General features: G+C 32.1%; 1 protein-coding gene across 1 annotated transcript in view; it reads right to left on the bottom strand.

The window, feature by feature from the left end:
• The window catches only part of p130CAS (Serine_rich_CAS and FAT-like_CAS_C domain-containing protein p130CAS), a 191,693-nt gene extending 184,756 nt beyond the window's left edge, over positions 1-6,937 (bottom strand). Inside the window, exon 1 of the mRNA XM_031970481.2 lies at positions 6,548-6,937. Coding sequence (XP_031826341.1) covers positions 6,548-6,592 — 45 coding nt within the window. The 5' untranslated portion in view covers positions 6,593-6,937. The remainder of the gene's footprint in view (positions 1-6,547) is intronic.
• Between the last annotated feature and the right edge of the window lie 18,724 nt (positions 6,938-25,661).

The following is a 25,661-nucleotide window of genomic DNA, read 5'->3' as shown; positions in this document are numbered from 1 at the left end:
TATTTTTTGAAATATAAAAATTATATTCTACTTTATTTTTATCATTAAGCAGTTAATTTATATTATTAAGTAAGAAAGAAACTGTGTGGTATGTTTTATACAATATAAAGTAACCAACCTGTGTCTTACTACGAAGAATAATCCTACTGAACTTTAAAGACTGTATTGCTCACTTTAGAAAAGCTAGACAGTACGTTTGTATCAGGAGGAAGGAATTTTCTGCAAACAATTTTAACGTATTCGTTTTACCTCCAGTTATTGAGCAACAGCCTCAACGTTTCCGTAAATGGCAATGAATGGCTACGATAGTATATCTTTCTCTGTAGACACTCCCGCTAGTATCTTAAACGGCAATTAATATCAAGGATAAAAAGGAAACAGCAATGCAAAGCTGACAGTTAAGCGTATGATTTAAATAATTGGTCTTCTAAATCGTGATTTCGTTTATTTTCTAAGCGTAGGTCCAAAAAGCGTGATGCATGAAAACTATTGAAATGAGTCAGTTATAGCATGCTCTAATTAGCAGCTTTACATTCTACAACTTCATTCAACGAATTTAACAAGCAATTAGATATGAATTTCCAGAAATAGATAGAGCATAATAAAAATTTATAACATGTGGAGAAATAGAAGAAGTAAGGAAATACCTAAAAATGAATTAGAAAGTTAACGTAAGTTATAGCTAGATATTTTGCAACAGGCGAACGTTAATTTAATTAACCTTATGTAAATTTTTTTGGGATTATCTTTGAAAAACCAGATTACAAGCACTTTGTTGTTTAATTGATATCTTTAAGCATTAGAAATGAAAATTGTAATAAATGCTGGTTTTTTTATTTTTATCTTATTTAACCCTTTGCACTCCAGAGGCGTTTCTATTAGTAGTTTTATTTGCACCTTTTTATAAATATCTATATTGTTATACAAAGGAAACTTAAAAAAAACAAAAAAAACACGGCAGTCAAAGTGTTAACCAGTTAACTGTGGAATTTAGTTTAAAAAATCTGCCATTGTGCACGCAATACAGTTAAGCAATGAAATATATACTCGTCAAACGCAGTCAACTGGTGAAAAAAATATTTCGAAACACATGTCCCGGTTACCATGCTCCGTGTAACCTCTTCCATAATTTGCTTTCACCGGTGCGTAAAAACGTGCACGCTTAGAATATCAGCGGTGTGCTTATGCGGCAGAACTATGCAAGATAATATCGTAGTAACGCGAGGCATCTCTCGCATTCGGGGACACGGTGCAGCCAGTCCCCTCTAGCCGGCTGCTCGAATCGTTGCAAAGGACACGCGATTATTTTATTTTGAGAATAAATTCTCTTATCCGGGCATGCACGGACTGTCGGCCGTTTGATGTCGGCTTTCGAAACAATCGATAAGACTCGCCTTAAGTAAGAATTCTCTGGCGGCGTACGTCACGCACCTTCCACGAACGATAAACTTGAACCGAATGTCCTGGAAGTCCGACGAATCTGCGAAGAGAACGAATATCGCCGAGTAGGTAGGTACTTAGGTAGCCGGGGAAGTAGTAGGTGGTGCTCTCGGAGTCATCCGAAATACCGGGAAAAGCGGCTGACTACTTTTGGGGGAAAACCACGTGACGATAACGACGCGACTGCGTGTTATTAGACCCTTGACCTATCCGCAGATTCACGTATTTTGAGATTTACTTTAGAGGACTCACGTATTATACGAACCACCTTTGTGTCCTTAGTGAACGTTGTCTTGGTTAGTCATTTGAGTTAGGTTTGTGTTAGTATTAATTTAGTACTAAACATACCACGACCGATTTTAAAATTTGATTAAAAACTCTGCATTTCACCCATTCAACTTTATATGAATTCTTATGTTGTCCAATCAATCAGTTTTTCAATTTTTGTCTTCCCTTTTGTTTGTTTTGACTACGAAAAATGTATCATTTAACATTATAACTACCAAACGAGTCAACATTCCTGATTTCTTCTTTCTGCAATTATTAAAAAGATGACAGATGTTTCTCTAGGTATTTATTAAAGAAATTGGTTTAGCAATACGTAAACTGAATTATAAATCAATTAAAGTCTCGGTAGATGTACGGTTGGAGTTTCTATAGAGAAATTTCGAAAAGGTAATGTAACTTCTCGGTAGTTTCAGTGTTAATTTGTTTACCTTTATTTTATTACCAGTTGTTTGACCAGTTACGGTAGGAATAGGTGTTATATAAAGTGCCGGTACGTTTAGTGTTAATATTATAATACATTATTAACATTTCATTATTGTTATTATCAATATTATTGCTACTGTTATTAATACTTTATTTGTTAAAAACAAAGGTAGTCCGTGTAATATGCGAATATCTACTTACTTTAGAGATGGAAGGAGATGGCATAATAAATTAAATGTGCTAGGATTTTCTCCAAAACAATTGACATTTTCATTTTTTTGACACCATTACATTTGTTTAGTTTCTGTTCCCACTTAGTCCCGTTCTCATTCTTTGAAGGTACTTTTGTATTTGAGGACGGTGTAAAAAACCATTATTAACCCTTTATACTCCAAAAGTATTTTATTAGAAATATTCAATATTTTCTGAACAAATACAAATAATATGTTTAGAAAGTAACTTAATAAGAAATTATACATAAATTACAGAGTAAAGATTTTCTTTACCCAAATTTCAAATATTGATGCATTATACAAGAATTAATATTAAATATTGAATTTTATAATTTTAAATCAAATACATATGTATTAAATTACATGGATATTGGAGTACAATGCGTTAACATAGTATATACATATTCCTATTTTACATTTTTGTTACAAATTTTCTACTATTTTCAATGTATAGATGAACTAAGCTGAAAGGAGTTGAAAAAGGTAGTCATGTAAACATATACTCCATTTGATTTTGTTCACGGGTTATATTCGTTTTTGTGCTTTCACAGTGCGCAATTTTACTGCAGAATGCAAGAACGGTATTAAAACACTCGTGCTCTTTTTGCGTGAAATGCATAAATAAATACTGCATTAATTTTCTTTGCTACGTCATCCCCTCTCTCGATTTCACTCTGAAATATAGCTTAATTGAAATAAAGTTTTATGTAAATCATTGAGCAAATAAGGTTTTTATTTCGCTTTTTACTTTCTTTGTCATTTCACATTACTAAGGTGACTGAAACTGAAATGTCATTTCAGTAATAATTATGGAATATAGACATTTATTATTTGTTAAAGACGTATTCACTAAATATTACTTTTTACATTAAATTTTCTCTTGCTGTTAACATTATTCTCATTCGCTTTTAAATGAAGACTTCTACACAGTTACTCTTTGTACATATCAAAAATCACATGTCATGAATCTCGAAAATCAGAGAGACCTTAATTAAAAGAAGGTATTAAAATATAGCCAGTTCCAAACAAATCAGTGATACTGACTGAATGTTTTGTTAACATTAAAAATAACTGAATTACAAAAATTTCTATTATTTGAGAGGAAAGTTTGTTGGCCTGTTTATTGATCTGTTTTGTTGAACGATTGTATAATACTCTAAAACTTGCCAAATTGAAAAACATGAATGTCATGACTAATTTCGAAAAATTACAGAACAATGAAATATATTTATCTCTTTAATTTTTGTCTCAATATATTATAGTACTCGTAATACAATTTCTTTCTAATATGAATCAATATTTTACAAGAAAAATAAAGGAAAAAAACAGATGAATTTATAGCATGTTTCTGAATCAAAGAAATTTTTTACATATCACCTAACTCTAATAAATTCAAAGATATTCCATCGAATTTTTTATCCAAACGTCCCGGGGGACAGTTTAATCCCTTGAATATAGCCAGTTATCGATAAAATATGCACGTGTTAAATACTTCTCAGCGTTTCAACTCCGGGAAAAGTATCTGCACTCGTTCAATCTGGCCATTTAAAATTTGATACGACTGATGATTGATGACACACGCGTGGCAAATGGAAAGTCCGTCACCGGTCACCGGTGACCCTCGAAACAGTCAACGTGTTGCTTCTCTTTATGTTGCACGAAAGCGGTGGTTAGGACGAATTCAACGATACACGGCATGGTAATGGTCAAGGTTACACGGGGGCAGAAACAAAAGTCAGTAAGGAGGATCTGGTACACAATGAAAGCGGAGTTCCAACAGGACTCTGCGACCTTAGCCGTTACTCGACTCGTCTTCCATATGTTTTAGGAGTTTGTTACGCTTTTCCTCTCACATCGGGTGACCTTGAACATTATAGTCTGTCGAACGAAACGTGGCAATAAACGGGAACAAAAATGTGCAATAGCTAACTCAGGTGCGACTGAGGAGATGAGCTTCGGGACGACATAGGGATAACAGAGGTTTTCCGCTATGTGTTTTGTTCGTGGTTTTGACTGATTGTGTGTAATTGTATTGACAAGTAGCAAATTAGTTTTCTAACGGATAGCAAATTTCTGAAAATAAGATGAGAAAAGATGAAAGCTGGCCAATGAGATCGGTATTCATTCTAGGACTCTTCTACCGAACAATACACAGTACGCATCAGCCAATCGTAGTGCTTAGTTCGTGAATGTTTTGTTTATGTTGACTATTTCAGTTGGACAAACTGTAATCTGCCGTACTACACGCCGTGTACTTTAAATTTTAAATTGAGTACTAAAAGGTGTGATCAATTTTGTAATTGTCGCAATTGTGAAATCTGATTGTTTCAGTGCTTAATGAGCTAGGTGTTTAACCCTTTGCAGACCTGTGCAGAGCCAAATGTGACGTTCAATTTTATTTCAATATGTACTTATTTTAACGATTTCTTATATAACTGTTTGGAGTATTGTAATTGCATCATATAAAGGTACCTTCAGACCTATATAATATAAATTTAAAGTTTTAGATTTGATTTCTAAACATTACTGCTTATTCTCTTTTCAAAATAAGAGAATATATGTCCAAAATTTTGTAAATAAAAATTACTAATAACGATCATTCTGTGATTAACAATCTTTGCGAGATTTTATTCATGTTTGTGGCAAAAACTAAGGAACAGTTTAACGAAACATTTTTAGCTGTTAATTTTAAGCTAACTTTAACGAAACATTTTTAAGTTAGCTTAAAATTCAAGAATTTACTTTTTTCCTATAATTGAAAAACTACAAATATAATTCTGCTTCTTTTACAAATATATACATCAATATTTTATTTATAAAAATTTAGTAGAATATAATGTATAATACATCAAGTGATTCTAAAAAAAATCATAGGTTCATATTTAACATTTTGGCGTATTTTGACTAATTTTCTTTTGCTTAAGACAAATTCTTAAATCAAATAATGACGAAAACGAAAAATACTTGTCACTATAAACTTATTATTGCAAAAAATTTATAAACGTAGTTTGTAATTCATAAAAAATGACCCATTTCGCTTACAGATATCTATTAATACAACAAAATAAAAGAAGAACATAAATTTAATCAATGCAAGCACAATTTTCTATAAATAAACACAAGTTTTACTCTTCCAAAAACGATCCATAATAGCGTGTCTTTAAACCGTATGAATCATAAGTTGAAATTTTTCCGGCACTTAACCTTAACCTGAATAGCGGTACGAGTACGATTCAGGGTGTTCTCCACCCAGCGCGGTCCTTCATGCGGCTAAGTTCACACCGGCAGACGAGCAGTAAACAACTCAACCGGCGGGATCTGACATTTAAAATGATCCAGCCATCGGAATTCGATTAATCGACGTGCGATGCATTATCGAAGACCCAACCTGTCGTTCGATGGCGCGCACCGGGTACGTTTATTTAGTTGAGAACAAGCCTGCATGCGACCGTGTAATATTGACACAACGTGAAACGCGGCGCACAACGAACTTTCTGTTCCCGCAAAAGGATGTTCTCGAACCCGGGTATATAAGTAAGAACATCAAATATTTGTCTTTTCCACGCCATCTTGACAGGAGTGGCGTGCTGTTCCAACACCTCGATAGCATCGTAATAACAACTTTATTTTCAATTCGATAATGCCCCATCCCCATTGAATCAGTTTTTCCTATAAAAACGATAAAATTCATTGAAAACAGAGCAACGTCCGGTATAATCGAAAACGTAGGACTTCAACGATATCCGACCGCACCGTTCACCAATTGGTACACGGATCACGGTTACCGGTCTGAACTTGTTACGCTAGCGAATCGATAAAATCGAACCGCGGTTCGTGTCGCTTTCACGGCATATACGAACGCGCGTCTGCCCGAAAAGCTTCAGTAAAAAGTGGCGAGTCACGGCGAGTCGTTCCACGAATTTCTCCGCGTCGACGAAACGAGTTTACATTGCGAAATTAGAATGAAAAATGTATCTCGCATTCGGCCGGGCTAGCGGTCGCAATATACATAAGGAAAACGTAAACAGCGCGTACGACGGCGCCGTTTTTTTTTCATCGTCGTAGAAGCGTGAAATACGCGTGTAAAGAGACGTAGACACGTTCAGGTTGAAGGTCACGAGGAGAGGAGCATTTCGGCCGGTACCCGAGAGATGTTCGCCTACCTGATTGAGTGTCGTCGGGATGATGTCAGGCGTTTGCGGTAACATCTTACTGGAAATCTACAGTCGAGTGGCCCTCGAGTCAAAACGGTCTTGCCGCACACACGATCGGTAGCATAATATCCTGGCGAGTGAACGGGGGAAAACACCTTGACAGACAGGACAACACACAAGGATCGATCACGAACGACTCCTCGGCACTGATCGTTACTCACTGATTGGATCGACTCGACGCACTATTCATTCACCGACCCGATCCCCTGTCGATCGATTAACGCGAACAAAATATCGGTCCGGCGCTCGGCATTTAACACAGATACAATCGATTTTTTCCGCGTAGGCAAGCAACGAGAGGAGAGAACGTATACTCTCACCACGGAGTTGTGCGCGAGACTGACGGATCCGGGCGGTGTAGCTGAACCCGAGCGCGGCCGAGCAACGACGGAAATGGCCGAACACCTATCATCCCCCGAATACGCGCACACCATAGCATTTCTGAAATTTAATCGGTATCGACTACCGACTGTCATGGGGATTATCGCTGCGATTCGTGCCGATTGCTAATGTTAAGCGCGTTCCTTTGTTCACGTGTTTATAAAATAAACTTGTTGACTGGGGATGACGAGTATACTCGGCAGTTTTATTCTACCTTATTTTTCCACTGAGTTTTTGTTTCCTTATTCATTTATCTAGTATTGAATAATGTCATAATGGACGTAAGAAAGTATATTAATCCTTTGCGGTTGTTTAAGTTTATGTACAAGTGAAGTTTTCTTTTCTTACATAAATTATTTTAGTAATGAATATTATAATTCTTTAATTATTATTTATAATATATGGTATCAGTGGTAAGGATTAAATTATAATTGTAATCATTGCAGAATAAATCGTAATTATTCCACATTATTTTTGTCTGTTAGAATATTGTTCGAAAAATCACCTCGTTAGTAGGTTAAGGATTTTCAAGGTCAGTTTTTGCTTTATGTTATCACATAATAAATTACACCTGACCCTCGATTTACGCGGACCTTTTTAACGCGAGCCTCTTTTTTACGCGGTAAATTGGAACACTATTTACGCGGTAGTTTTTACGCGCGATCTCAATTTACGCGATCTGGATTTAGTAACAGCGAATAAAATATACTTTTGTTTTCTGAAATGTTATTATTATTATTTATTTTGTTAAGCTGTATGAAATAAATATGTATTTCTAAAACTTATACCAGCTTTTCTCTCCAATATTTTGTTTTCTCTTGTACCAACAGGCTTTATTTACGGGATTTTCGTTCATGTAAAACGAATCCGCGTGGAATGGATATTCGCGTAAATCGAGGGTCAGGTGTATCAAAGAAAACAAAAATTCTTGTTAATGTTTTGTGAAAATTTATTCAGTTTATTATGTTAGATAATCAAAACAGTTTGTCTGGTTTTTTGTGCGATTACATATTTACTTATGTATATATATATATTTATTTATTTATTTATTTATATTTTTTGTATTATTTAAGATCACATATCTTAGAAATACTCATCTCTAAGAAATAATAGGTAACGATTACTTCCTTGTGGTTTTCCTTTGTCCCTTCATTTCCATTGACAAGAAAAATTATATATAATAATTATTAACGTTTGTACAACAGTTTCTCCTTATCAGTACATTTAAATACCTAATTATTTTGTTACCATTTTCACATAATAGAGCTTTGTAATTTTCATGTTACGTCGGATTATAGTGATAACATATCGATTATTTTTGATAATACTTCTTTTTTTCTATTTGTTCTATAATATTATGTATCAGAAAAGTGGTATTCGAAATGCTAGTTAAACAGTTGAGAGTGAAATGAAAAGGATCTTTGGTTAATAATTCAATGATCTGCTGTTAAAGTGTCTCTTAGACGAAAAATAATATTATTTAGTCGACATCGTATTAATGTTATTGGTAATAATAATAAATTCAGCAATAAGTCTCTGTCAGATAAAGAAAATCAGCAAAACAATGATATAGTTCATTGTTTAAGATCTTCAGATAAAAGACAGCGTTGTAAAATACCAAATACGTTGTAGAGTACAAAAGTGTTTGTAAAATAAAATACTTCAGATGCAATATTAAATAATCTCTGTTTGACTCCAAATATGAACAGTTCTACAGATACCCTATATAAAATTAAATTATACAGACACATATTTTGATATAAGCAAACAGTGTACTGTATTGTGAATTACAATTTATAACCTTAAAATTTTACTAAAATATTAAAAATTTGTAACTAATTGGTAATTCGTAAAAGAAAGTTAACCCTTTGCTGTCTTATGTCAATACAAACTCGATAATTCGATTTTATTCCAGTAAACCGAATTACATATTTTATAAATATTTACCATATTTATTTAGAGTATAATGATTCATCCATACGAATATAAATATAATTTTATTACTTTTTCACGTGTTATCAATCAAATTATTAAAGTGACATATTAATCTGTAATGTTCGTACAGAGTAAAATCTTGAAAACACATCGAATCCTAAAGAATTTTCTAATTTAATTTTCTTAGTTTTATGTTACATTCTACAACAAAGTTACAAAAAGTTGACCATATCTATATATTCATTATCATTTTTAAAAACAAAATATAGGAAGAAGAATATATTTTGTTGAGGATAGCACATTGAAAATTGTGTCGAGTATTTGAACAATCGAAGAGATTAAAATGATAATAAAATAATACAAAGCTTCTCAAAGTATAATAAATACCTAAGTAAAGTTAATTTTAAATTGTAATACATTTAGAAAAATATACCAAGCACTTGCCTTAAAACGCACAACTGTGTATGGAGGGATTGATTTATGAGCAATTCTTCCGTTATTAAATGCTTGTCTGTTGCTTTGAAGTTAATTAAATTATGTGCTTTAGAGAATCTAATTAAAATATTAATGAGAAAGAAATCATAAAAGCATGTATCAATAGCGGTTAAGTAACAGAAATACAATAGTGGTGAAATGAGCGAAATTATTATATAAAGTATTGTATAAATTAAAGACTTCTTTATTTAAACCGTATTTCGCTTTATCTGATTAATTCTCGTGCGGAGTTAATGCTATGTGCATATATCCGGGAGTCTATTGTCTTCGGCGTACACTTATGGTTACATAATGGATTAGCGTTAGAAGAGGAGACAAATATTTTTGTTGTTACGTGTCACCCCTCTTCGAGTTCACAACAACGGGTAAGTAATTTAAGGAAATGTTTGGAATATGTTTATCAGCATAAAAAAACTAATTAAGCATAATATAATAATTTAACATATTATGAATTCTGCATCTATTTACTTACTTCTAATCTTTTCAATTTAATGGTTATTAGTTGTTAGTAATGAGCACGCGTAAATGCTTACATAATTAAAAAATTGTAATAGTTAAGTATTCGTAAGCTATAATTATAATATTTCTTTCATTTTAACGCATAACCTTTATATCTTCATAATTGCATTAACTAGTGTTGCAACACAAATATTATCTCTATCTTACTAATATCTCGCAAAAATATACAAAGTTTATTAACATTAGAACTATCTCGTATTTGATGCAATTAATATGTAATTCTTATAAAAAATATAACTATCAATTAATTCATTATAACTATCAAGTATTCTATATAATTAACATGTAATTTTTATAAAAATTATAAGAGTACATTTTTTTCATTTCTGCTTATATTAATAACATTAAACAAGCGAAACTCATTTCTTAACTAATTTTGAATATTTAATGCTTTTATGATGTTATGAATTGCAAAATAAGAAAATTGGAACCAATGTTTCTGACTGTTATTATACATTACTGGAGTGATATTATTAATAATACATAATGATATTATTGGAGTAGTACATAATGAGTAGTTTTAGTATTAACCTCTTGCCTTACGATTTATTTCCCAACTATGATAGGCATAACTACTTTATCATTAATAATTTCTTAAAAAAAAGAGAAAAATCCTAGGCATAATTTATGTTCATATTTACTGTAAAATATAATAATTGACAATAGAAGAATAATATTTTATTCGAATTCACAAGAATTTAGTAACACTTATGCTTGTTAAATTCTGTTTAAAATCTTGATTACGAGTCTGATACCTTATTATAAGGTAAGGGCTTAAGCAAAATACTTACTTTTTCTAGCAAATAGAAGCCTATCGTCGTGAACAATTTATTCTACGAACTACAACTTCATTTAAGGGGAAATATGCCAGTGGCATCGGGAGATCGTTTGTATTCACCTTGTAATGGTTGTCCCGCAAGACGCATAATAGTTGCATCCAAAGAGTCGCCTCGCGAACGACAAATTCCTTTCGCTGGCCACTTCGACCATACTTGGAATTTAAACGCCGCCTCCGCAAGACAAATCATTGAAATTCGCGGAAACCCCGTGGAAAGATCAAATACTCACACTGACATTATATGTGGTTGTGTGAAGTCGACGAATCAGGTAACATGGTGAAACGACTGAGTCTTGAATACGTAAAATGAAGGGAATTGGTTAACACAAGAATTACCGATTAGTCAAATTGAATCCCTTTTATTCTTTTGCAGATATTATAAGTGTATTTATTGAGATTTTCATTAGCTTATCTTTTTGTTTGTACATTGCTAAATCAGGTTATTTAGTTGTTTCTGTGAGAAACATTTGTATCTCCTCAGCGATTGTAACAGAAGAAATCAGGAATAGGTCATTTTGACCTGTCTGGTAGCTTTAGTGTTAAAAATATCGGTTACGTGAACCGGTCCTTTCACGTACCGGAAGTTACCATAGGTTCCCTCGAATTCACTTTGTCTTTAACAGTAGAACTACCGAGCGTTTAATGCAATTAATATGTAATGTTTAACCTTTAAGTATGGAAGCCTGAAAATTACCAATTAATATTAATTATTCTCGTTTGAAGGAACTAATAAACAAATTTATTGTATTTATTTGTTTTTGGCTTTGCTAATAATATAATTATTATATTATTACAATATTGATTGTTATTATGTACATATTGACCTTTACTTAAAGTCCAATTAGCTAGTAAAAAAAAGTAGTTTCAAATAATAATTTAAAAACTGTAATTTGGAACAAATCAACTTTATTGTTTTATAAAAATCAAATTGACAGTGAAAATTTAATAAAAGAATTTGTACTGAATATTATTATTATTTCATGTTACATCTAAGCAACTTATGCTTCTATTATTTTATCTATTATTTTGTGAGAGAGCTTGTGTTGAATATATTGAAAGGATGATGTTCCTGGTGAACCATAGGATCATTAATTTCTCTCTGACACACCTGTTTGTCGTTAACGATAAGAACGGAGATTACATCATCAGGTATGACTCAAACAAGTGATTCTCATCGGTGACCGACAAATTCTGCTCACCGTTTTCACTGAGTCTTTCCCAGCGGGTAATGCACTTTGGAATGAGTGCGACTTTTACTTAAAATGGTCTGCACGAATTTCAGATCAGAACATAAAATTATGACAACTTATTTCAAATCGAAACTGTTCATTAATGCCATCAATGATTTCATAACATTTCCACCAATATAATGGTTTCATAAAAGAGATATATAATCGGAAATAATTAGGTAATACTCACACGTTTTTTAATTAATCACGGAATAAAAATTATATAGAAATTACTTTTTCAAAATAAATTTTTTTTAATGCATTTTTGAAACTAACTATTAGTTATTCATTTTAATACTCAAATACAGACTCTGTCACCTACCTCGACATGTTTTAATATCAAACTGGTTCAACTTTATTTCAATATTGTGTAAAAAATAGAAAAATAGACAATATAAAAAAATAATTTTATATTGAAACTTAAACAATTTACCGATGTTTTCTAAGAACAATGGTATAAATTGGCCAATTTTGGACCTGCCGGGCTACGAAACATTTTAGCATGACATGGCTTTACCTGTTTTAAAAAATCCAAAATCTATAATTGTAAACTTAGGAATATTGTCTTAAGAAGACTGAGCTAATTAATCATTATTATCATTTTCATGTGACAATTCATTGTCAAAATAGTAATTTAAAAAATTAGTTGGAAAATTCATCGTGGATTGACGTCAAACATATCGAAAAAATCATACAATTCTTATTATGTGACAACAATGATCAGTGAAATTTCTTGTTAAAAATTCCATTATCATCCTTTATCCAACAACAAACGAATAAATAATTTCTTACCTCACATTTAATATTTCACCCCGTCCCAACTCCATTATTAACTCACCTAACCTCGACAAATATATTTTTCACTAAAATAAATTTTAAACCCAGAATACCAATATATAGCCTTCACCGACACCCTCTTACGAACATACATGATTGCCAGTATGCTGTACCCACTTCGCGGCTTCATTTATTATTGAAAGACAATCGATCCACTGTTGCATAGAAACTGCCTTACATAACCGTGCCAGAACAAAAGCGAAATTAATTAGAGAATCCGACTGAATTGGTTCGTATCTGCTTCCGTAACTTTCTATGACCCACATTTCATCCCTGATAGTGAACGTTTCTGTCCGCGTCATTGGATCACCACATCACCGACTTCCGGAATAATTCACTGGCGAATTCCGTGGGGGTTCGGCTCCTGTCCCAATATCTCACTTACGTTTACGTAGCCCGTAACAGCGGGAGATACAGTAAGTGGCCAGTGTATCTGTAAAGAGCTGGCGCCGCGAAAGCTCTGGAAGCCTATCCATAAAACATGCCCGCCTGGATGAACCGAACGTGGGGGGAAGGGGACGCGGAAGAACAAGGCGGAAAGGGTGGTAGCTCTCGCGATAGAAAAGAGACTAAACGTCTTTCCGCCACTTGTCTTCCGTAGCCACCGAGAAATGCTTAGCCGAGGGGGACTCGTTTACGCGCAGGGTGCAACGAAGGGACAAAAGGAGGACGGGATGGAAGAACTTTGAAAAATGACGACCGGCTATTCCTGGAATTTTCTCCACTCACGTTATATACCGACGATTTTTAATTGGACTAGATGATTTGGTGCCAAGATAAACGACCGATTTACTGGCTTTTTATTTTTCGTAAGATTTATGAATGTGTAGATATTATTAACAGTTGAACTACCAAGCGTTTAATCCTTAGCGGACCAGCATGTTTTATATTTTTGGAAACTGTTCCTGTGGAAAACTAAAAATGCAAAGTCTTAAATACTAAAAAAGAAGAAAACCATGTATCAATTTCTCGTTATTTGAATAATAAAATGATTTATTTATAGTTTTCGATTTCAAATATAAAAGATCGAAATCGTTCTTACATTCGACCGCAGAAGGTTAATATGATTAATATGTAATACTTATAGAAATTGTAACAATAGATTTTTTTCGATTTATGTGTGTATTAATTATAGTATTCAAGTGAAACTATTAATTTTGAAAATTATTTCGGACATTTTACAATTTTAAGGTATTAATAATTAAAAAATAAGGAATCTGTAAACCGCCATTTGGACGGATGCGATAGTTTCAGAACAGTCTCTGTGGTTATGATATTTTATTAATTAAAATATATTGTCTTTTCAAAGTACAGATAATAATTAAGAAAAAAAATGTGTACTTGCTGCGCATTGTGTTTACCATGTAATATTAAATAAAAATACTAATTTACTCTTCTTTACCTAGAATATGAAACATTGATTGTTATAAATATGTGATGGTAGCGAACGTATTATATTTAATTTAAATTTATTGTAAATAATAATACTGAATAGTTGTACACATTGAAGTATATTTATTTATTTAATATTTTCCTTACTAATAGATAAAAAGCAAGGAAGTAATTGTTGGTTATAATATATGCATTGTTGTAATGTTCAATCGTGAAACTAAAGTTTCAATTTTTACAACAGTAAGAAATATATTTCACAAAAAACGAAGAAATATATAATTTTTATGCACTTCTTAAACTCTAAAATGTAAAAACTGCAAAAAGAGATTAATAAAGAACGTATTAAATAATGAAATATTAATTTCTTACTACTTACGCGTTTACAATTCTTGTTTATTTATTTAAATAAATGAAATTATATCAAATTCACATTTATTAAAATTCTATAAACATTTCGAACAAATCCGGCTATAAATAAACAACTTTTCTCTTATATAAATAAAAAAAATTTTACACAGTAATTAGGTTTTATTAAAACCAGCGTAATATAGCATTATGTTTGGTGGATATATGAGGCGCATAATTACTATCCAATTATTCGGTTGAATATATATTGAGAACAGTTACCTTCACATAAGAAAAATCAAGGAGAACGAGTTATTAAAGACTTGCTGCATATAAAAATTTTAAGAGAAGTATCGCATGAAATATCTCTTTTATAATTCTCCTGCTGATAAAATGTTTTCTATCATGAAAATCAATAATCTTAAGTACCACAAAGAAAAACAAAATCCCAGAAAATTTTCTACAGTGGATGGTTTATATGAATATAAAATTTCACAGAAATTTCACATTTTATCAATATGAGATATTTGGAGAGTCTAATCCCTATAGCTTTTTTAGGGGTAGGGCCTGTGCAATAAAATTCTGGATAGGACCATTAATTGTCCATATTGCCGGCGAAGAGTTAACCCCTTCACTTATGATTTATTGTACAACTGCGCTTGATAAAACTACTTTATCGTTAATACTTTATTAGAAAAAAAAGAATTTCACACTTATCCTATATCTACGTTTACTCTAAAAGTGAATGATTGATAACAGAAATGTAATTTATCAAATTTAATTCTTATTAGAAAAAGAACTACATAACATTTAAATCTGTCGAATTCAATTTAAAATTTTCATGGCACGAGATTATAAGGCAACGGGTTCTTTATACTTTTTTCCAAACAAATATGCTAATGAACACAAGTCCAATTTAGGAAGTTCAAACGTTCATTGGATGCAAATTAAGGTAAATATGCAAATTAGTATATGTATGTAAGTTAAGTGTAATCCACTCTAAATTAATTAGTTATATTACTAATTAGTAATTAGTTATATTACTAATTAATTAGTTGAGATATAACATTTATAATATTCTCTATTTTTCTTATTAAAACTAAATTCTTCTTTCAATGATATAAATGAATATTAACTAAACAATTAAGAATTTTAATAAATAGCACTGTCTATTATTTTATTTTATTTAAAAAAAAGAGATTAGCAAAAATTTAATTAATATAAATTTCCCTAATTAATTTATTATACGATTCCTATAATAAATATTAACCTTCTGCACATTACAGTTTTAACTTCCTCGTGTTTAAAGACTCTTTTCTCGAAAGTTACTTTCAATGCTAAAACTTTTCCTGCATCCAACAGTATATACAAACGCTTGTAATTCCTTTTAAATCTTTAAATAACTCCTTATCCCACGGTGTTAATACGCCATCAAAATACATTGACGAAACGAGAACCGTAAAGCATTTAAGTACCTTATCGTTACATCGTACCGATTAAAGAACCACCGATAAGAAGACAGCGCGAAGATGACGACGCAAATAAATTATACGTTGCGTTCTGCAATGCGGCAATTAGAGCCTGTTTCCTTTTAAAGTCCACGCCGGACGGCTTTTTTGCGGGTGGTTCGAGCTTTGAAATAGATTCAAGTAGCAGTGTTCGTTCGCCTGAACGTCCATTCATAAAACATGCTCGCTCGAAAGTGAACGGAGTGCAGACAACAGTCAAACGGCGAAAGAAAAAGGACAGGGAAGAAACGGCAATGGAAAAATCGAGGAGAGAAGTGACGCGGACATTGGTGGAGGGAGAACACGGAGTGTGCAACGAGAGTAAAAGGTTGTCACGATGTTCCTTTTCACGCGGAGATCGAGAAACACTCGGAAGTTTAACCTTTTCACGGACGAATTTCCTTTTCAGAACAAACAGGCATGATTCCATTTAGTTTCCGTGTAACTGCAATTTATATTGTTTCTCAGATTTGTCCGAGATCTTGTTCAATCACAACACACGAAATACAATAGTATATTTATATAGAATACATTATATTTAATCTGTTAACTGTGAAATTTAGTTCCAAAAATCTCTCATGTACGTAATAAAATCAAATAATAAAGCATATACCCGTCAAACTCAGAGCAAGTGCAGCTATAATATATTCGAACGAAGAACTAAAGGAAACCGAAGAAGAATTACGTGTTCATCTGAAAAAATAAATAATTCATTATTGACAGAATTAGTATCATTTCGAGTTTTAGGAACTAAAAACTCTAATTGTCTAAAATATGTATTTTATATTTTATGTATATCATCTTTATCTTTTTATAGTATTTTATATTTATCATCTTTAAACACCTTCCACCAACAATGACGTGTCTTAACAGTCGATTACTTGTGTCAGATTTTCAAATAAAATACTTCACATCAATAATAGGTAACTTGACCATAGCATCGTTTCTTTGACATCGTGAAACCGAGAAATTTCGTTTATTGTAACGAAAAAGTTAACGAGTCAAATGGTCAATAATTATGAACAGCTCGATGATCAGATACCTAGCCGACTTTGCACTGGCAGATAGGTGACGACCTTAATTTTACCATAAGTGAAACGAGAATGTGTTAGGAAGCCAAGTTAAGAGGATATTGAGAAATGTCTTGCCGGAACGAGACCTTCTGTTACGTTAATTGAAAGCTGGAAACGTGACACGCAACCTCGACCGGTATTGACCAATGTCAGAGGTCATCAGCCGTTGCAATTATTTCGTTCCGATACTTCGGGGGGTCGTTAAAACGATACGCAACTCCGTATCGCGTGTGTAGACACTTCGCGCCGGAGAATTAAGAAAGGATACTGACAAAAAGGGATTCGAATGGTTCCACTTCGGATCTCCTTTCTCCCCTTTTTACTATGCCTCTGGCTCGCATTAATTCGTGCCACGTTTCTTTCATATAATTGATCCACATACCGATCCGAGTGCTTTTAGTCACGAGTGGTGTCTGGGCTTTTGAGTAGACGTCTTCTTTTTACTTCATCGCCATGAATGAACCACGCCATCGCCGCACTAACCTCCACTCTTGCTGCCGATTCTTCGGTTATGATAGCCGAACGGCAAAAACTGTTCCTTTCGAGATAAACGAGCGCGTTAGCGAGCACTTTTCGCATTATGATTTTTCATTCAGCTAGAACGTTGCGGTTTGATGGATGAGGGAGAGCGTCAACGTTGTTCCCTTTTGCGAGATCGATCGCGTTATTTCGACGTTGGCAATATTTTGATTAATTTGTTTTGAAGAAAGTTATTGAATCGTTTTTAAATTTTGTAAATTTAGTGGTATATGTTTGCGGTGTTTCGAGTTAAATATGATTTGAATTGAAATTAAAATTAAAATGAAAAGTAGAAACATGACGTTGTTTGAGAAAAAAATTTTCAATTTACGTGAAAAATGCTGGTTTTTTATTCGAATTTTACAAAGAATATGTCCACGCCGGTTTTTCTGAAATTTGCATGAAAGGTAGTTTCTGTAAAAATATTTGACAGATATTTTTTATTGGTAGCCATTCATACTGAAAGGATGAAAAGAACCTTGGCAGATGACGTTAAAAGTATATATTTTGTAACATGTTCATTACTAGCGAATATACGTTTGTCACACAGGTATGTATCTGTAACAACCAACATTGTGTGTTTTAAACAAAAAGAAATTAATTTTACGTATATTTTTAAAGATTTATAATCCAGATCTATTTTTTCCCGAATTATACAGATATTTTATAATATGACATTTTATATTTACTAAAACATTCTAACTATGAAGACTGTGTTTGAAATAATTGTTGATAATAAATGTGTTAAAGATATGAAAATTAGTTATTGCAATAGTAAAAAATTTCTTGCTAAAACTAAACAGTTATCACACTTCTTTATAAATTAATTATAGAAAGAACTATTAAGTATTAGAATTCTTAATAAACAATTTTTACACAATATATATATATACATCATTGAATTTGATTTGCAACCTCCGAAAAGAATTACAAAATCAAATTGATTTTCCGATTATATCAACAAACTTGTCTGCTTTTATCCTCCATATCCTTCCGGTACATCAAAACCACATTTACAGAGAGAAATGTCTCGAACGAATCGATTATAGTACATTTATTTTGTTGCTAAACAGAGTCAGATCTTTTGCTCTGCAAGAAGCGACACATCATCAATTATGTTCATAAATCAATAATGAATATCTGAGTAAGTCATCCATTGTATACATTTATAAAGTCGCGTAGATGGATCGAAGGAATTACAGTGACAATACGAATCCATTAAAAGACCTTTATTTATGCACAGTTGAATTAAATAAAATTGATCACATTAATTTGTCGAAAGAATTGCTGCATCACTAACCTTTTTATTAAAGCTTTATATAAAAATAACAAAATAACGGTAAATAAAGAATAAAGATTTATAGATTAAGTTATTATATAAACATTTATATAAATTAAATTTTGTATTATTGTTTATTAAAGTATTATATAGCTTATCTTAATTAAAATTAATATTAAAATACATCAAAGTATTACTAATGAAAATAATCAATGTTATGAATAATTAACATGATTTCGTAATTTATTAGTTAACTAGTACAAGTTATAATCAGAGTAATTTAATTTAATATCGCATTTCTCATTATATTTTACCGTTACCATTTGTTAAATCTTTTCCGTCATTGAGTATGATGATACAAACACCGGGTGAACCGTTATATTCGAAACCAAGGTGCAATGAACAGAGTTAATTAATCAAATTTGATTATAAATGCCAAGATCTACTGCTCATGTGCGCTCTTACCAGCATAATGATTAACATGCCATAAACCCGCGTTAAAACGAATGCTACGACCTCGTCAGATGCGCAAACGGTAAATCTAAATTTTGAACGTGCTGTTCAACATCCTCACTCGTTTCATTACTCTTTAAGAAAGCCACCTTTAACCCTTTGAGTATAAACGTCGTCATATTGGTGACATTAGGCTGTTGTGGCTGACATTTAGAATGGGAAGTTGCAAGCAAATAATTGATTTGTTTAACCCTTTGCAACCCAGTAGCAACCAATTCTGAGATTCAGCAGAGCCTCGTGCGAATAATTTGATTTTTTTATTACGAATTATATTAAATTTTAGAGCTGATTGTTATCTATAAACTGTGAAATCTTAAAAATAGTTAGAATTTACTATAAAAGTGGACAATTTTTGGAAATCTCCGAAAATAAACAAATCACGCAAGAATTAGGTATTTCATTGCATTTGGTATAAAGTAAAAAGTTTTATAAATACGATAATGCGATGATAAGTAAAAAATGTTCGAATTTTTAAAAAAAATTACAAGCGCCCCTGCTGCCATTTTTTACACTGTTTTTACATGAACTATTTTTAATTTTGATTTAATACGAATCATTTTTCTCTTTGTATACTCTTGTTTCTCTTTTTTTAACATTTTTTTTTATCTATAACCTTCTGGAAAATATAAGCTTATTCCAGTTGCGTAGAACACCCTGTATATCGACAATAAAAAATACTTTTTTCTTTATCCGCTTTATTTATAAAATGAAATCAATAAAAATGGTTGCGAGAAGTGTTCGGTCCATTACAATTCATGGTGATCACGATGAAACTATTAAAAATGACCTGACAGACATTCGATTTAATATAATCCGTTCGAAGTTTAGTAGAACGATTATTAACAGATTGGATATGATTCGATTCGGTATAATCAATTCAGAACTTGGCAATGTCAATAATAATAATTTAGGTGACATTTAAATGAATGAGGCTCAATAAACTTACTATAACGAATTAGCAGTTAATCGACATGATATAGATAACTATGTAAGTATATATTTTCTTAGAACTTCCAAGAATTCATTACTCCTTATTTACATTTGAATGAGTATAAATGGTATAATATGTAATAAATATGTTGCTAATCATTCTTGAGATCTCATAAAATTTTAAGAATCACAGAAATTTCGTAGAATCTGAATATTCTAAAAGTGACGTAAAATTTTTTAAAGATTTACAGAGTTCGAGATTTCCTTAAATTCTCGAAATTTCACATTTCAGAAGTTTTTGAAGATTATGGTGCCTTGAATGTCAAGGTACATCAAAATATTATGTCTACTAACAGTTTACTTGAATTCCAAGAGTTTGAATAGTTTTTAGTATACAAGACGTGTTATGTTCTGAAACAAAAAGATAGAATGTTTATACTAACTATACTTTCTTATATTAAAATTATGATAGCATAGCAACTGCAAAGATAAGTATATAAACATTGTTCGAAAGCAACTTAGTAAACGTAACTTAATTTAACATGACTTTCATAAATTTTCTCGAAAGAAACATGATCGTGTAAATAGACAGGGATAAGATGATAATACATTTAAAACATGTTTATACTTCTTTCAATATTTCTTGAATTTTTAATCAATTAACATATAACATTGCTTCGTTATATTACTTTTTAAAGAGCCTCTTTGTAAATGGTTGAATTATAAGAAAATTAAAGTGATTCTAGTGTTTTAAAAGAAAAACCTATCTATTATTACAGCTGCAAAATTTAAATTAAAAGAAACAACAAAATGATACATATATATATCTTTTTACAAGATGTGAATGCTTATGACAAAAAAAATATTGAGAGTCCAGCAGTAGTGACTGAACGTGACACACGAATAATACTCGCTGCTTTATATTCTTACAGCACAGGAAAAGAAATTGTACGCGAGGCTAGGGTGGAAAGCAACATTCAAAATGTTCGTCGCGTGCTCCAGGTAAACAATATTATAGGATGAATAGAACCAAATTTAAGGCGAAGTCATTGCTAAAAAAAATATGTAAAAGAAGACGTCTGCTATTTGTACAGCAACACGTGTGTTAGCGGAATTGTAGAAACAAACCGTATTTTTGGACAACAAAATGTGTAATCATAATGCTATGAATGAGTTTTTTTATATAACACATTGTTGACCGATAACAAGTATACTCGTGTTTCTGCGATCCAAATAATTTATGAATTGAATTGTATTTACATTTACATTAGAGTAGGTTCCCCTATAACGCAGTTAACACTAAAATTACCGCACTTGCCAAAATGACGAATTTCGATTTTCTCGTTTCGCAACTATTGGTATTTTAAAAGTGGTAAAAATCTGAAATAATTTTCAAAATAAATAGTTTCACTTGGGTATTTTAATAAATATGTGAACAAATATATTGTTACAATTTTTTGAACTAATGATTTTCTTGTTTTTCAAAACAATCAATTGCGTTGTGTCAATACTTTGTGATCTTAAACATGTAAAGCTTTAGGAAAATGACATAAATTCCCGCGTTGAAGGATTCCCGAAACTTGTAACAACCTACGTACTGATGACTGCGATTCTGTTGAGTTTCTGGTATAAACCCAGCAGTCCCGAGAGGCAATTTCCGGATACTTGAATCACCAGCTTTCCATGTAAAGACAACATTTTTGTAGTATGCAACAACTTGTATCTAAAAATATATGTTGAGTCATTGGCGCGTTATGATCGGTAGCCTGGATATCAGTGACCGCGAAATTGGCAAATTAAAGCCAAATTTTCCTCAGTTTCGACTAAACTTTAATCAGTATTAGAAATGCATGATACACTTAATATATTGTAATCTGAAAACGTTCAAAATTTCATTAAATGATTTCTTAAATTCTTAAGGGGTTACATTTGTACTATCAATTCACAATGAAGCGTCCACAGAAAGATTATCAACAGACTAACACTCAATCTTATTCCATTTAACATCATTTTCAAATATTGAACTTCTTACTCAATTTATCTAAAATTTCAGTTCAATCTTTAAAGCCTCAGAAATTAATATTTTCATGGTGTTAACACTTCATCTACCGCATGCCTATTAATCGGCTTAACAATGGATAACTTATTAAAATCACGCTGCTTTAAGACAAAAGAAATCAGAACGACATAATGAGATTCCTTTATATTTTGATTTTAGAGTTACAAAGCTTTGCAAGTAAAAACATACACCTCTACGCCTCGGCAAAAACAGTATTGTCAACTAATAGTAAGTGATTGCCTTGATCAGAAGCAGTAGATGAAGTGTCAACCGTTTGAACATCAAGCGGCGCGACCACGCTTTTCTATAACCACTACCTAAAAGTGCCAGCCTATCGGTTCATAGGATTAAATTGAGTTTATTCATTGCTTTTCCTTTTAACTATTTATTTTTATCTTTTTCATTGCTTGCCCAGAAATTAAAAACCAGATTCATCACATTTACAATTTTTTTACGTGAAAATAGAAAAGCGTTTCAATTTCTAAGCTGAAACGAAAGAAGCGCGGTCGTACTACTTAGCACTTTTTGATCAGATTTTCGTGAGTTCCTGTGACATTCAACATACTTAACACTAGAACTACCCGTATCAGTCAAAATCACTGGTTCCGATTCCCTTCTTTCGTAATTCTTCATGTCTTAAAAGAATTAAATATTCGAAATGATTTCGAAAATATAGTTTCACTTGAATACTATAATGAACATCTGAAGAAACTGAAAATAATCTATTGTTACATATTAAATGTGATCATATTAAATGCTCGGTAGTCCTAGTGTTGAAACACTATTTAGAAGTAATTAGAACCCCCTACAACACGATTAAAATATTAACTTCCTCTTTTGGATACTGGCCCAACTTGTATTAAGTTGATCCTGTATGAGTTTCTTATAGAAAATCTCACTTTCGTAGCTATTTCTCAACGATTTTTAATCGCGTTATAGGGGGCCCTACTGTATTTGGCGAACGAAACATCAGTTTACAAAATGAATCAATTTTGTCATCATGTGTGGCGAATACAAAGTTCGTTGGGTTGCTTACAGTAAACGCATCATTAGTTGAGCCACGATCCTAATCTCGTGGCGCGCACGCCGTGCAGCGCCGCACCACGTTGATTCGTGTAAACTGGAAAAAGGTAACGAATGTACTTACCATCTGGAACAAGAGGTTTACTTGAAGTGCCCTGAAACGAATGGAGGTTGCTGAACGAACGCCCGCAGAGATATTCCGGTTCATGAATAAATTGCCGATGGCAAGGCCACAACTAACGGCCGCCAGTCTGGCGTCGATATTCCTGCTGCCGTTTTGCACACACGCCGAACACGAATCGGGCGCATGCACTGTTCCTCCGGTTCACGCGTCTTCCTCCACGCCCGCGTTCCACCAATTTCCTTCATCTTTATCTTTATCGCGGACCGCGATTCCGAGATGGATCGTAACTCGGCTTAACAACGTCCGCGACACGTTCGCAGTCGCGCACGCAGCGCAGAAAAATGGATGTCCCTGTATCCGAGAACTGGTACCCGGTATCTCCCGCTGACATTTATTTGGAAAATTATGCTCTGGCTCGCTGCTCAATTAATTCTGACCAAGACGCATGTACTCCGCTCTTCTTCCACGTCTCCTTCTGCTTTGGGCTCATCGTATTCGATTGCAGATTTGACTTTATAATCATATTTAATACAGTGTAGAAATTTTTGAAAATTTTGGGTTGATATGTAAATATATAATTAGGTGGTTATGTATTATAAAGGCTACCTTTGTTTTTAATAAAGTATTAATAATAATAGTAATAACAATGATGATGATAATAATGAAATATTAATAATGTGTTATAATATTAAATAAATACTGACCCTTGATCTTACCTCGGCGCGACTTTCAGTTAGGAAACAAAGGTGGTATAATACCTAAGTACTGATAATCGAGGTGTATTGTCGGGTTAATTAAGTTAAAATATTACACTACATGTAATAATTGAATTAAACTATGTGTAATAATTGAAGTGAAAATATTGGGACGGGTTTTTTCTTTGGGTTCGGGTTGGATTCCTGAGAATGTTTTGATTTTTCAATAGAGTCGGGTTTTCTACAACTTCTGATATTATAAAGGACAGGAATAGAGAGAAAATAGTAACTAAATATATAATATCAAGATGTAATATTGTATTTCATTTTTATGTGTAGGAATTCTTTCGGGAAACTCCACTCGACCCGACTCGATCATCGAGTTTCTGACATTTTAGGGTTCTCGCACACCTCTAGTAACTGCCCCTATGCCAAATCTGACTCGACGTCAGATTTATTCAAACATGTGCTTCTCTGTCAAAACATTTTTAATTTGTATTATATTATAATTACTATTTTCGGTAATGATAATAGAAAAATTGTGTACAGTGTTTCCTATCAAGTAACTATCTTTCGAAATAGATTTCAAATAAAATTGTTTTCTACAAAAATAATATATTTTCCGTTTATCTTGAAATAATTTCTGTATTTAAATTCTGTATAATGATATATATATAATGCAAAGTTGATTTTTACAAGCACAATACTTTTATATTACTATTAATCTTACCTAAGAAAACATTCATTTTCTATAAAATACATGTACCATTCTAATATATATTAAGTAACCGAAATCCTATAAAATTTATACTGTTAAAAGTATACTTATCTTATTTCACAAAAAATAATCAATGATAATATGAAATACAATTACTAGCATTACATTCATCGTTCAAACAATTAGTACTTGCAATAATAATTTTATCGAATATCCGAGTTGAAAAACCAGGTATTTAATCAGTTGATTAGTTCACACTCATGTACCAAGATAATTGTGTTGACACAAGTTTCATTCCATGTATTACAAGTATAATTATACGTGAATGTGTCTCGTAAAGAAGATAGGTTTGTTCTCTTTCACGATAATCGAACTTAAATTTTTCAGAAATCTGAACAGTATTACCTTTCAATGTACAATAACATATATAGAAAACAATAGGTTAGATTGAATTTATACATAAAAATTCAATTAAAAAAAGTTAAATAATTATGCTCTACCGTCAATAATGAATGAATATTAAACATTAACATGACTAAATGGTGAGAGGAAAATGAATGTAGAATCAGAGAAAAGGTGAAAGATTGAAATTCATTTTACTTTCTATAGCATGTGAGGTACAAAAGGGTTAATAAAAAATTTATGCAGAAA

This window comes from Nomia melanderi, chromosome 7 (assembly GCF_051020985.1).
Source record: "Nomia melanderi isolate GNS246 chromosome 7, iyNomMela1, whole genome shotgun sequence".
Classification (NCBI taxonomy): Eukaryota; Metazoa; Arthropoda; class Insecta; order Hymenoptera; family Halictidae; genus Nomia; species Nomia melanderi.
The sequence above is the reverse complement of the archived record's forward strand: the minus strand, read 5'-3'. Positions and strand labels throughout refer to the sequence as shown.